We start from the raw sequence: 15,291 nt of genomic DNA, 5'->3' as shown, positions 1-15,291 counted from the left end.
TAAAACATGCTTCTGAGTGTGAGCAGAGGGACTAGTCCTCAAGAGGAGTTTCTGATCAGGGCAGTAACTGCAAAACAACTTACCAGGAAAATCTGGATGCTAGTTACATGATCAAAGAAAGTGAACAGAAAATTTGCACACATACACCCGAAAAAGGTAGATGGCCATCATATCTTTAAAAGAATGTTCAAGTTCACCAGGTATAAATGCATAATTAAATAAGACAACTTTATAGTATATGTTAAATTGGTGAGATTAAAAATAATAATACCAAACATTGACAACTGCTATTGTATACTGTTGATGGAACTCAGATTGCTGTGCTTACTTAATTTAGAAAGCGGTCTAAGCAATGTGTATCCATCGCCTTATCAATATGGCAAAATCTCACTACATGATCTTCATTTTTAAAAAGCAAGTTACAAAGATGCAAGTATCCATTCTGTTTTTGCAGAAATGCATATGTGTACTTACACAAGGGGAAGAGAGTTCAGAAAAGAATATCTAGAAATTCTGGGGGGAAAATTAATAATCTCTGATCATGTTTTAATCTTAGTAAGATTGGAATGGTTTATCTACTTTTCTATGTACCTCTATTTTTATAATTATTTATAGTATGTGTATTTATATAATTGGAGGAAAGAGCTCTTATTTTCAGTATGGTACAAATCATTGGAGAAAAGTCATTATTAAAAAAACAACAGGAAATTTGAGGTAGTATACATATAATGATCTGAGGACACCATTTTATAATATTAGTTATTTACTAGGCAGATGTATTCATAGGTCAGTGGTCTATTCCAGTCAAGCATTTTGTACTTTTACTTGTTTAAAAGATGTATAAGTAAAAAGCCTTATGAGGTTTATCCATTATATTTTGAAATTTATTTCCTTTCTTTTTGTGACACATTGTCTAACTTTGGTTCCATTTCAAACAGTAGAAGTAAAACAAAATTATTTATTTTGTCATTTAAGACAATAAGAAATCATAGCTATTTCCCAGTATTACAACTTCAGTTATTAAATTCTAGGAGTCAGTGGATCCTGGACTTAACTTAAATGTGAGTTTTTCTGGTCCCCTTTGTATATCCAGTTTTTTTCCAACATTTTTTTTGAAAATTTCCAAACTTAAGAAAGGTGGGAAAAAATTTTTACAGCTGATATCTAACACCTTGATTATGCAATTAAATTTTTACTGTGATTGCTTTATCTACCACCTCGATTATGCAATTAAATTTTTACTATGATTGTTTTATCTCCAGTTTATACAACTCTCTGATCCTCTACCCATCTGAAAGTTCATCTTATTTTTTTGTGCATTCCAAATTAAGTTGCAGATATCAGTATTGGTGGTGGTTTAGCTGCTGAGTCGTGTCCGACTCTTGGAACCACATTGGCTATCACCTGCCAGGCCCCTCTGTCCATGGGATTCTCCAGGCAAGAATACTGGAGTGGATTGCCATTTCCTTCTTCAGTGGATCTTCCCGACCTAGGAATCAAACCCAGGTTTTCTGCACTGCAGGCAGGTTCTTTACCGACTGAGCTACTGGAGAAGCTTTTCAATACCGGTATGCTGCTGCTGCTGCTAAGTCGCTTCAGTCGTGTCCGACTCTGTGCGACCCCATGGATGGCAGCCCACAAGGCTCCCCCGTCCCTGGGATTCTCCAGGCAAGAACACTGGAGTGGGTTGCCATTTCCTTCTCCAATGCGTGAAAGTGAAAAGTGAAAGTGAAGTTGCTGAGTCTTGTCCGACTCTTAGCGACCCCATGGACTGCGGCCCACCAGGTTCTTTGTCCACGGGATTTTCCAGGCAAGAGTACTGGAGTGGGGTGCCATTGCCTTCTCCGGCATACTTCCCTCTAAATATTTCAGCATGCCTATCACTGACTCGAGCTCAATGTTTAGAATTCACCTTTTTTTCCTGTGAGGCAAATTTAAAGACAGTGCAATATGTGTCTCAAGTGTACTATTTGATGAGCTTCAACACATGAATGACTTGTGATGACCCAGCCTCCCGTCAGCTAGTGTCACCCCAGAAAGGCCCCTCACGCCTCTTCCCAGTCACTCAGCCGCCACTCCAAGGACCACTATAATGATTGTTTCTACCATAAATTACTCCTGTCTATTCTAAAACTTCATGTAAATGAAATTACACAGTGTGTATTCTGTATAAGATTCTCTCATTCATCATAAAGCACTGAAATTCAGTCATGTGGCATATATCAGTAGTTTTTTTATTGCTAAGTAATATTCCTAATTTCACCCCATTTTAATATGAACTTTTGAGATTTCTATAGTAAATACTGTTATTTGATATTTCTTGGTTTATGCTTAAATAAATTATGCTCTAATGATTTGATGTGTACTTGATTCCCTGTTATTTGTTTATACCATCTTACAACAAAAGTTAATAGTAAGTTGTTATTTATCAGATATAATTAAAGTGCAGAGAAATTAAATGCTTCTCTGAATACAAGCACTGTGTTTTCAGAAGAGTACACAGTTCACCTTAATAGGAATTTAAAGAAAAGAGGTACATTGATAATAGCATAACTCTATTTGAAAAGTCAACCATTTCAATTATTGGCATATACTGATTGTTTTAAAAGGAGGTGGGGGAGCCATATGTGGATTTCAAATCTATATTTCTGTGATCTGCATTTATTGCCCAGATAGTGCTTTCTAAACAGATAATCTGTTCCTTAGAGCAGTAAGCACTCTGTGTGTAGCATGACTAAATGAAGAGTTGACCTGTTGTCCCGTCTTTGCATTAGCTAGGTACATCTCTCTTAATAAGTGTCAGCTTTGATTTCTTCCTTCAAGTGAGAATTTTTACAGTGTATTTTTCTGTTTAGAGACACTTACAAATCTGCCTAAAGCTAAGAACACTCTGTACCCTCCCCGCACGTACAACACAGACCTCCTAAAGCCCCTGCACTCATCTTTTGCATCTCATATTACAAATTCAATAAATGGAGTCTTCAGGAATCACCTTGTTTTCTCTCTTTTACTTAAACCTACATTCAATTCAATACCAGGACATGTTTTACTCCAAAAAATAACCCAAATCTGCCCACTTCTCACATTTCTAGTACCTCTATTCTAGGCCAGATCTGATCATCTCTCACCTACACGCCTCTGTAACTGTATGCTGTGCTAAGTCAGTTCAGTTGTGTCCGACTGTTTGCGACCCTGTGGACAGTAGCCCACAGGTTCCTCTGTCCGTGGGATTCTCCAGGCAAGAATACTGGAGTGGGTTGCCATGGCTTCCTCAGGGGATATTCCTGACCCAGGGATCAAACCCAAGTCTCTATGTCTCTTGTATTGGCAATCAGGTTTGTTTTTTGTTGTTGTTGTTCTTTTTTACCACTAATGCCACCTGGAAATCCCTTACATGACTCTAGTAGCCTCTCTTTTTTAATTTTTATTTTTTAATGGAGTATAGTTGATTTACATAATAGCCTCTGAGCTGGTCTCTCTGAAAACCACTTTCCTTACAGCAGCCAGTTTCTAAAAATGTATGTGTTTCTGTTGTTTTTCCATTGGACTTGGAATAAAATCCAAATTGTTTGCAGTTCTGTTGTCCTTAGCTAGGCTGCTTGCATTATACCCTGCGTGTGTCTTGTTCGGGAGTTAGAGATCTGGGCAGGGAAACTCGAGTTACTTCAAAGTACTTTAATTAGTATGAGCATTTTTACCTTACAGTTGTAATAGAATTCCTACACCTTAGAATCATAGTTTATTAACTGGAGAAAAAAATCATAGGTAATTAATTGATATCCAGGTGCTTATTTTGGCAGTTAAATAAAAAGCTGTTTAATTCTTCTTCTTTTTTTTTTTTTTTTTTCTGTTTTTGATTTATTACAGATCGAGCTGGGAGCATCAGTACCCTTGATTCTTTAGACTTTGCAAGATATTCAGATGATGGTAACAGGGAAACAGATGAGAGAGTGGCAGGTAAGAGTCTAAAGACAGATTTGGATGTTTTTGACATTCCAGAAATAATGAAATGACTTGAAAAATTCTTTTCCTTCTATACAGTTCAGTATATGAATAGAATTAGATAGTTATCATACAAAGTTATGTTACTAATTTATTGGCTTCAGGGAGCATTCCTGAATGTTCAGCAACCCCCAACTGCTCTTTCTAATGATGCTCTGAGTTTTTGGTTACGTGTGCCCGCAACTACTGAGTTCTGCTTCCATCTAACAGTTTACAGCCATATAGTTATAAAACTGGTGTAAGTCAGCCATGGTTTAGTGCAAAGTTATTTGGACCTTGCTCTCCTCTTTCCTTTTATCCTCCAGACCAGGGCTAAGTAATATTTACATGGTATGCTGCTGCTACTGCTAAGTCACTTCAGTCGTGTCCTACTCTGTGCAACCCCATAGACGGCAGCCCACCAGGCTCTGCCGTCCCTGGGATTCTCCAGGCAAGAACACTGGAGTGGGTTGCCATTTCCTTCTCCAATGCATGAAAGTGAAAGTGAAGTTGCTCAGTCGCGTCTGACTCGTAGCAACCCCATGGACTGCAGCCTACCAGGCTCCTCCATCCATGGGATTTTCTAGGCAAGAGTACTGGAGTGGGGTGCCTTTACCTTCTCCATTTACATGGTATATACCAATGCAACTCTGCTGATGGTTAAAAATTGGTTTAAATACTTCCATGCTGATTGGTTATCAAAACTTTGTCTTCATTTCTTGGATTCTCCGTGGCTGCCACTGCGTCCCTCTAGAAACTTCATTTGACTTTCCTGTGATCCTGAAAATAAAGGTTAATACTTGGTCCACTCAGGGCTTCCTGGACTTTGCCCATTCCAAAAAGAAGAGCAGCATCCTTTTTAGTTGCTTGGTTCCTCATTCCAGTCTCTTTCCCCTCTCCACTTTCCCACCAGTTTTGCCTTTTTGGCATCGCCATTGGATCTGTAGGGACTTCAGAAGACCAATTTGTACCCTCTGTATTCTGCCCTCATCAGATGAGGCCAGTTGGATTCTTCTGGGGGTCCACCCTGAATTTACCAGTATAGAAGCTCTGGCTCCTCAGGTGTCAAGGGACTGGCACCTTTCTGGTGCTTCAGGCTGTGACTGTTAGTTATTGAAGTAGTTCCTGAATGTCTTTATAGGAATTGTGGTTTTCACGGGACGTTGACTCTGAGAGAGACGGGAAGCCACCCTCAGTTAGGCATTTTTCCCCGCTGGGGTGGTGGGCACACCTGATGTAGGAAAGATGCCACATGAGACAAGTGGAGCCTGCGAGGGCCCTTTGGGGTCAGGGAACATCCACACTGTGGCTTCCTCTCTTCATCAACCCTGTTGAATTTTTTTTCCCTTTACTGGAACAAGGTTGTTAAAACCTGCCATATATTTGCCTGTTCTAGTCATCATGAATAAAGATGAGTGCTATTGAGCGCTAATTTTTATATAGCACTTGCTCTTTTCTGAACACTTTGTAAATGTATCTTAACTCATTAAGTTATAGAATTATCCTCATCTTCCACTCCCTAAGAAACTGAGGCACTCAGAGAGTCTTAAGACTTTAGTGGCAGAGCTAAGACTCAAATGTAGATAGCCCAGCAGCAGAGCCCACGACTGAACATACCATATGCCACCTCTTAAAGTGAAGGATTAAGTTTGACCTATGTAAAATGACATTCCATGATGTGCTTTTCATTTCTTGCTTGAGAAAAGCGCTATTGAATGTTTAAAAATCTCAAACAGTATTACATGATATAAGGGGGAAAATGCTGTAATCATTTTGAGTTCAGCAGCGTCGCAGAGAGGATGCGCAGTGAGAACAACAGCAGCGTCAGCAGGGCGGCCACTGCCAGACTCCAGAGCAGCTGCCGCCCCAGTTGCCATGGTTTAGCTGTAAGCATTGTTAGTTGACAGATGACACGGTAATAATCTCTTCTCAATTACTGGTCTTTCAATTAGCTTCTAAGTTACTGCCAATGGTTAGTAAAGAGCTGTGTCGAAAGAGCAAATCACATCAGTAATATCTGAAAATTAGCAAATCAAATGGGAATTATTTAAATAATTTTAGGACTTATCCTCCTAATTACATCATTTGTTAAGTGGTATTATGTTATATTTAATTATATAGTAAATGTTGGATGTTATATGTTATTTATTAAGTGTTAAATACATGGTATATTAGTGTATTTGAAACTAATGACTCATTTGAAAAGACCCTGATGCTGGGAAAGATTGAGGGCAGGAGGAGAAGGGGACGACAGAGGATGAGATGGTTGGATGGCCTCACCGACTCAACGGACATGGGTTTGCGTGGACTCCGGGAGTTGGTGATGGAAAGGGAGGCCTGGCGTGCTTCGGTTCATGGGGTTGCAAAGAGTCGGACACGAATGAACGACTGAACTGAACTGAACCAAATATATTTAGTTTTGTATATTGTATTATTGTTCAAATGGTTATGTATTTGAAAAAAACTTCAACCCAGAAATAGACCATGTAATTATTTTCATTCCTCTAATTTTTATTTGAAAACCTAAAGTCAAATTTAAGAGGTTCATCGTTATTCTTGTTATTAGGTATGCTAGTATTTTTAATTAGGGGAAACATGGATGTAAAAGCAAGATGTTATAACTAAGCAAAATACTATAACCAAACATAATTAAGAATGAAAATTTTAAATAGTTGGTAGTTTTGACCTTGTATTTTTAATTTAAAGATAGATTATACTCTTTCTCTAAGTTTGGGAAAATAAAATAATTTTTGCTTACTATATAATGCTAATATATAAATACATGCAGTCTTGAGAAAGACAAATAGTATGTGATATCATTTATATGTGGAATCTAACAATAATACCAGTGAATCTATGTATAAAACAGAAATAGACTTACAGACATAGGAAACAAACCTGTGGTTCTCCAAAGCGGAGAGAGAGAGGGGGATGGGACAGGTTAGGAGTATAGGAGTAATAGATACGAACTACTAAACGTAAAATAGATAAGCAACGAGGATTTACTTCATAGCCCAAAAGTTTATATCTAATATCTTGTAATAACCTATAATGAGATATAGGCTACAAAAAATGGAATGACTATGCTATACACCTGAAACGAACACAATATTATGAGTCAGTGATACTTCAGTATAAATGAATGAATGGATGCAGTCTTTCATCTTCACTGGGAAAAGGAAGAAAATACATGTTATTCCAAGAAAATAACCTTTAGACTCTTAGGGCTCTTGTACCATAGCCTGTTGTTGAATCAATTGTGAGATGTGTGGCTGAAAATTTCAATTAATCACAATTCCCATTTCCAAAGAGATTTTTGTCTCTTGACTAACCATTGATAGTAACTTAGAAACTAATTGAAAGGCCAGTAATTGAGAAGAGATAGTTACCATGTCATCTGTCATTGGATCACATGTAAACCTTACTGAGAAAGAACAAAAATCTCTTTTTGATGTTCCTGTACCAGTCTTGGGCAGAAGGAGTTTATAGATAACACAGGTTTTGAGTCCATTGCCCCATGATGCAAATGCGAGTCTGCTCCAACCATTAATAAACTGTTTATCTGACATATGTGTGTGTGTGTGTGTGTGTGTGTGTGTGTGATATATACATGTATGTATGTGATGGTTTTCATCATCATTTTGCTAAATATAAAAATCTGGTTATAAGTCTATGCAGGTGTTCCTTTAATGAGGAAAAGATCTCTAAATGAACAGATGTTTATAGAGCACCATTATTTTGAGTTTTGTGCCAAAAGAACTAAGACTTAACAAATATTTTAAGATAGTAGTGATACACACTTGCATATATCCCAAGTCATAAGTGCCTGATCTAGTACCACTGATACAATACCAGTATTATCCAACCTTGATTGAGAAATAACTGTTTCGGCCAATCGAGAGAGGCTGACACTGACTTAGTCATTAATTATTTTGGTAAGATTATAATATGCAGTATTACAGTATACCTATATCTTTGCAGTTGTTACTTTAGTTCCACTAAAATGGTATTCAGCAGTGTTGGGCTAGTAGGGGCTGGGGTGGTGCAGTGAGCAGGCTGGTAGCTGGTTCCTACAGTGTGTTTTAAAAGTATTCACTTCTTCAGACATTCTTATGAAGAATTATAATGTTTGAAAACTACTTGGAGGTCGTTTGGTATAATATATTGCTTTACAAAGTAATAAGTCTTGAGTTTTAATCCAATATCTTTTAATAAAGAAGTAGCAAATTCATATGTGTGTAAATATATCTGTTCAGACCTTTCATGGAAAACTTTTCACATAACTGCAATTATTCGATCATACTGTGCCTTTATAGAGATGTGCTGTAGCTTCAAAGATATGCCTTTGTCATTTAAAGTCTGTATTATATATTAAGAAACATGCAGCAGAGTGAGTTCATTTTGATAAGCACTAGCTTTAAAAGCAGTGGTAACTTCTAATGGCATTTGGCAATGTATGTGTAGATGTGCATAAAAATATAAATTCTTGCCGTCTGACATGGGTTTTTCTGGCTTTCTGTGCCTTGATCATTCATTGTTTTGCTTCTTGGTCACCTAAACATTCACCAGTTGAATTGAGTTGTTTCCTCCCCCCCCAAAGTTTGTGTTTTAACCAATTTTTGTTTGTTTTTGTTTTTGTTTTTTTTTCATATTCTATCATTCTGGTACAGGGCATTTCTGATCTGCAATTGTTCTGTAATATGTCTTAGTAAATTGTAAGTGATACTGAAAGTATGATATGTGTACTTACTTTGCTTATGGTATAATGAAGTGTTTTTAAATCAAAACCTAGAATTTTGAAATAGAAGAAAAGTAAGTCTATTCTGTACTTACCTTACACATCGAATCTGTGCAGTCTGACTTTAAATACAAACTCTAAGAGTTTCCAGAAGTGTAATTTTTAGGGAAAATGTTTCTACTTTGTTGCACAGAAATGTTTGCAGATCAGCATTGCTGATGACCAAAAAAAAAAGTCATATACACGTCATCTGATTTTTACTGTGCTTTCATGTTGCTGCAGTGAGATTCTGTGCATCAAAATAATTGGCCTTCATGTACTAGATGTGATTCAGTTACATCTTAAGTTTTTAAGGAAAATGTGCAAACTGAGTGAATTCTATTTTTTCCATATATTTTTATAGCTTTGTTGTCTCTGATAGCATTTCATTTGCCATCTTCTTTTTTCTGTTTATTAGTCAATCAGGAAAAAGTTGCATCTCTAAAGTTTTAAATTTACTCATCTTTATGCAGAACTATTTAGATAATAATTTTTTTAGTATCCAGTTGTGACAAAGGTCACTTAATTTTCTCAGAGCTTTACTTCACAGAAATGACTTTTCCCTCCAATACTTTTTTCTTCAAAGCAGTATTTATATATTTTAAAGAAAATGCCCAGTAAAGACATAGTTAAATCTTATTCATGATGAAACATTTCAAAAAGCTCATTAAAATGTTTCCTCAATATTCATGTTTATTGTATTAGAGTCTGCAGTAACAGGAGGAATCTTTAAGTTTCATTAGTACCTCTTAATGTGAACAAATATCTATTTGAAGAGTTGTCAGAAACTTTGAAATTCTACTTAATTTTATTCAGTATCCTTAGATAACTACACCCTTATTAGAATTGCACACAATCATTTGCTTTAGAATGATTTTAATTGTAACTTAAAAAACAAACGTATGTCTATTCTTTGGCTTTAAATGAAACCTAAAATAAATCCCTTGAAACTTTTTTTAGATATGTATTTAACATATCTGTGCTTGTTTACAGAAGATATATACTTGTTTGTAGAAAAATTGATAGACATCCCACATTTGTAAGATACTTAAAACATACTTCTTCAACATCTTAATGAAAGAATATATTCACTGTTTCTGTATGTTGATTTAAAACATTATTCTAGATAAATACTTTTTTTTAATCCTAAGATTTTCTTTAACTGTATTTGCTGAACTTCATCTGAGTTTTGTCTTTTCCCCTAAATTATGTCACCTGGAAACATTCCATTCCATTTCCTACCTAGACTGAGTGAAGCACAACACCCAAGGTTTTTATTTGCCTAAATGAGAGTCTGCCATAGATTTTATTTTTAAATAGAGCTATTCCTTGTCAGACAGCTAGAACATGTGATCAGTAGTCCCCTGTATTCTAAAACTATGGAAAACATTCACCAGTTTGCTTGCAAATCAACTCTGCTGCATGCGTTCACAAGTTTCATAAAGATTGCATGCTTTCTGTTTTCAATACAAATTGTATTTTTTTTCCATACCCATCCTTGCTTTTTATTTTTTATTTTTGTTTCCCTTTTCTTGGTTGGATGCCTGTGTGTGTTTATTCCAAATCCCTGTCCAGTCCTGGAGTTTGAACTACGGAAAGCCAAGGAGACCATTCAGGCCCTCCGAGCCAACCTGACAAAGGCTGCAGGTGGTGTACATACAACTTTTTTGAGACTTTTTCTACTTTGACAATGTAGAAGTAGCTGAGATATTTTAAAATGTAAAAGAGTATAATATTATTTGTATTTTCTTCCACCAGAACATGAAGTTCCTTTACAGGAACGAAAAAATTACAAATCAAGTCCTGAAATTCAGGTGGGTGAATGACAGATCTAAAAGTATCTTCCATGTGAAATGGAAGCACAAGGATTGAAAGCGGAAGACTTACAGTACTGTTTCCATCTTCTCTCTGTCTCTAGGAGCCAATCAAACCTCTTGAAAAGAGAGCTCTAAACTTCTTAGTCAATGAATTTTTACTGAAGAATAACTACAAGCTGACATCAATAACGTTTTCAGATGAAAATGATGATCAGGTACAGTTTCCTTTTTTTATTTTTTTTACAATAATTTGTTTCCTTTCTAATTTAGAATGTACTTATTTCTTTTATCTAGCTTAAATTTTTTTTAAAGTTATACATACAGTAAAATTCCATAACACCAAAATACTGAATAGAAAAGAAAGAACATTTCAAATTGATGAAGATTGGTTTCTATTTTAAGAAATTAGAAAAAGAAAACTAACTGAAGTCCAAAGAAATTAAAAGGAAGAAAATATTTAAAATGAGAATGTATCAGTGATATCAGAGAAGGCAGTGGTACCCCACTCCAGTACTCTTGCCTGGAAAATCCCATGGACAGAGGAGCCTGGTAGGCTGCAATCCATGGGGTCGCTAAGAGTCGGACACGACTGAGCGACTTCACTTTCACTTTTCACTTTCATGCATTGGAGAAGGAAATGGCAGCCCACTCCAGTGTTCTTGCCTGGAGAATCCCAGGGACGGGGGAGCCTGGTGGGCTGCCGTCTATGGGGTCGCAGAGAGTCGGAAACGACTGAAGTAACTTAGCGTAGCATCAGTGATATAGGCAACAGAGAACAACAGAGAAAAATTAATAATAACAAAAAACTGGGTTTTTGAGGTTAATGAAATTGGTAAACCTCTAGCCTGACTTATTAAGAAAAAGAGACAAGAAGCAAATTATCAGAATCTGGAATGAGCAAAGTTATATCACTATAGATATCTACTAGACTTTTAAGGAAGAAGTAAAGTAAATGAGCAAGGTTATATCACTGTAGATACCTACCAGGTATTTAAGGAAGAAGTAATACCACTTCTCCACAAACTCTTCTAGAAATTGAAGAGAAGGGAATTGTTCATAACTCATTCTATAAGACCAGCATAATTCTGATTTCAAAACCAGATACAGATCTGGCTAACAAAGAAAATTGCAGGCTCATTTTCCTCATAAGCATGGATATAGAAATTCTATATAACATTTTACTATATTAAATCCAACAGTGTGTAAAAGTGCTAATACACAATGACCAAATGGTTTATCTGAGGAACATAAGATTGATTAGTCCAAAAATCAGTCATTATAATTCACCGTTTTAAGAAACTTTTCAAAAGAGAAATCATATGATCAGCTCAAAACATTTGACACAATCAAACATGTCTTTCCTGTAAAAACTTTAAAGAAATTAGGAATTGTGAGGAATTTCCTCAGATTCATAAAAGACATTTATAGAAAAACTATCACTAACATCATACTTAATGATGAATGATAAGGAATAGATAAGGAATAAAACAGGAATATCTGCTCTCACTACTTCTGTTGAACATCATACTGAGGAATCTAGCCAGTACAAGGCAAGAAAAAAAAATAAAAGGCATATATTTTGGAAAAGAAGAAAGAAAACTTTCACTGGTAACATGATTCTGTGTATCGAAAATCCTATAGACTGCTTATAGTGTTAAACACTATAATAAGTGATGATAGACAAGCTGTAGGATTCAAGGTCAGTAAACAAAAATGAATTGTATTTCTGTATGCTAGCAACAAATAAACGTTCAATTTTAAAGATACCATTTATAAAAGTATCCAAAAAATAGGAAATACTTAGGGATAAATATGATGAAGGATTATGCGCTGAAAACTATTATACATGCTGAAAGAAAATAAGACATAAAGAAGAGATATATTGTGCTAATAGATAAGATTCAGTATTGTCAAAGTATCAATTTCTGTAAATTGATTTGTACTTTTAATAACAATCCTAATGATCTCGCCAGCTTTTTTTGTAGAGGTTAGCTTATTCTAAAATTTCTGTGGAAATGGAAATAACATAGTATAGCCAAAACAACTTTAATAAAGAAGTACAAAATTAGGGGACTTCAACTAGCTGACTTTAAGATATTATAGTTCAGACAGTATCTTACTGACATAAACGTAGACAGATCATTGGAACTTAGTGGAGAGTCAAGAGATTAAGTTACACATAGATGATCTTTTGATGTCTAACAAAGCACAAAGTAAATTCCATTCAGAAAGTATAGTCTTTTTTACAATTGGTACTGTAACATTTTGATATCTATATACCTCCAAAAATGAACTTTGAACCATACCTCACACCATATACAAAAAGTAATTCAAATGGATCATGGATTTAAATGTAAATTCTAAAGCCATAAGGCTCCTAGAAGAAAACATAGAAAAATTCATTGCAACCCTGGAAGGCAGGGCAAGATTTCTTATATATGACACCAGAAGTATGGTGTTCTTCATCAGATATTTGTTCTCATCAAAGTCAATAGCTTCTACTCTTTGAAAGCAACTCTAAACAAATGAAAAGATGAGCCATAGATTAGGTAAAATATTTCAAGTAACATATCTGATAAAGAATTTCTATCCAGAATATTTAAAGAACTCTATAAAATGAATAATAAAAAAAGACCCAATTTTTAAAAGAATGGACAAAACATTTATATAGATGATTTTATAACAAACATATATACATGATTTATAAAAAATGTAGATGATTTATAACAAAGAACCTATATGGATATCAAATAAGCACATGAAAAAAGATGTTCTACATCTTTAGTCATTAGGTAGATAAAAATTAAGTCACAATGAAATCCCATAGCACACTTATTAGAATGTTTAACTGAGACTGTACCAAGTCTTGGCAAAGATGTGGAGTAAGTAGAAATATCATCATTGCTCATGGGAATCCAAAATGGTACAGTCACTTTGGAACATTTTTTAGCAGGCTATTTTAAAAAAATTAAAACCTTCACCACCTATATGACTTGATCATTCCGTTCCTAGATATTACAGTCCAAGAGAAGTAAAGGGAGATGTTCATACCAAGACTCCTACGCAGTGTTCACACCAACTTTATTTATAATAGCTGACATTAGGGAGACAACCCAAGTATCCAAAAGCAGGCAGTTGAATAAAAAATTCTGATGTATTGGTACATCAAATGCTAACTCAGCAATAAACAAAAAATGAACCTCTGACAGATGCAACATAGATTACTCTGAAAATCAATAATCTGGATGAAAGAAACCAGGCAAATAGAGTACTTGCTGTATGCTTCCACTTATATAAAATGCTAAGAAATGTAAACCTATAACAGTGACGGAAAACAGAGCAGTATTTGCCTAGGGACGGGGCGTACGTGAGGAAAAAGGGGGAAGTGTTGCCAGTGGCCGGTCAAACTCTGGGGAGTGAGCAAGTTCATCTTTTTTTTTTTCCATAGCTTTGGTGTTTAATCTTTCTTCTTTTTTTTCTCTGCTTTATGTGTTTATTTTTGACTGTGCTGGGTCGTCATTGCTGCTCTGATTTTTCGCTATTTGCAGCGAGTGGGGACTACTCTTCAGTTGCAAAACTCAGACTCCGGGGGTGTGGGCTCCAGTAGTTGCAGAACATGGGCTCAGTAATTGCAACTCCCAGGCCCGAGACCAAACAGGCTCAGTAGCTGCGGCACACAGGCTTAGCTGCTCCGTGACGAGTGGGGTCTTCCCAGATCAGGGATCGAGCCTGTGTCTCCTGCATTGGTAGGCAGATTCTTTACCACTGAGCCACCAGGGAAGCCCCCAAGTTCATCTTCTTGATTGCAGTGATCTCTTCAGGTGTGTACTCAGATGTCAAAACTTAGCAGATTGCACATTTTAAATTAGCTTGTGGATTTAAGACTTCCCTGGTGGCTCAGATGATAAAAGCGTCTGCCTACAATGCGGGAGACCCAGGATCAATCCCTGGGTTGGGAATATCTCCTGGAAAAGGAAATGGGAACCCACTCCAGTATTCTTGCCTGGAGAATCCCATGGACGGAGGAGCCTGGCGGGCTACAGGCCCTGGGGTCGCAAAGAGTCAGATTTAAATTGTGCCGTTTGTTATTTATTAACTATATACCCCAATAAAACTGTTTTACAAAGGGCAGTGCAGGTGCTCCTCAGTTCCTTCTTCTTTAGCCGCTGGATGCTGCTCAGTGGTGGTCTCACCTGACCTTAAAGCAGCTCTGTGCTAGGGCCCTCACTGCTTTCACATTTCGCCTCTGGCTAAAAGGTAAGACTTTTTACCTGAATTTATTTTTGATCATTTATCTTAGTGGCCTGATTTTATCTTAATGGCTCTAAGATTACCTAAGATTATCTCTTATCTCCCTGACTAGCCTACAATCTTCTTGAGGCTAAACGAATCTCTTGTTCATCTCTGTGCCTGCATGTATAGTAGCACTCAGATACTTACTGATAGTTTTCTTACATTCTTATCTGCATATAATCATTATCTTACTGTTTTTTGGTTCCCTCTTGCCAGTTCTTTCCTTTACTTCCTATCCGTCCTTTCTGTGGTGCTATGTGAAATTTTCTTATTATAAATAGTCTTTATTTTCAACTTCTCTCTGAATATCCCTTTTTGTTTGTTTTTTTTTAAATTTTATAAATGTATTACTTTTTAATTCTTTGGTTGTGGTGGGTCTTTGTTGTTGCGCGTGGGCTTCCTCTAGTCGTGGCGAGCTGGGTC

General features: G+C 36.2%; 1 protein-coding gene across 11 annotated transcripts in view; it reads left to right on the top strand.

The window, feature by feature from the left end:
* Positions 1-15,291, top strand: part of RELCH (RAB11 binding and LisH domain, coiled-coil and HEAT repeat containing) — a 113,070-nt gene that overhangs the window by 22,174 nt on the left and 75,605 nt on the right. For all 11 annotated transcript variants that reach the window (XM_006064562.4, XM_006064561.4, XM_025273197.3 and 8 more), the window contains exons 2-5: positions 3,868-3,957; positions 10,334-10,405; positions 10,517-10,572; positions 10,677-10,790. In XM_006064562.4, coding sequence (XP_006064624.1) covers positions 3,868-3,957; positions 10,334-10,405; positions 10,517-10,572; positions 10,677-10,790 — 332 coding nt within the window. The remainder of the gene's footprint in view (positions 1-3,867; positions 3,958-10,333; positions 10,406-10,516; positions 10,573-10,676; positions 10,791-15,291) is intronic.

Source organism: Bubalus bubalis, chromosome 22 (genome assembly GCF_019923935.1).
Source record: "Bubalus bubalis isolate 160015118507 breed Murrah chromosome 22, NDDB_SH_1, whole genome shotgun sequence".
Taxonomy (NCBI): Eukaryota; Metazoa; Chordata; class Mammalia; order Artiodactyla; family Bovidae; genus Bubalus; species Bubalus bubalis.
Note: the sequence above shows the minus strand (reverse complement) of the source record. Positions and strands in the feature narration are given on the sequence as shown.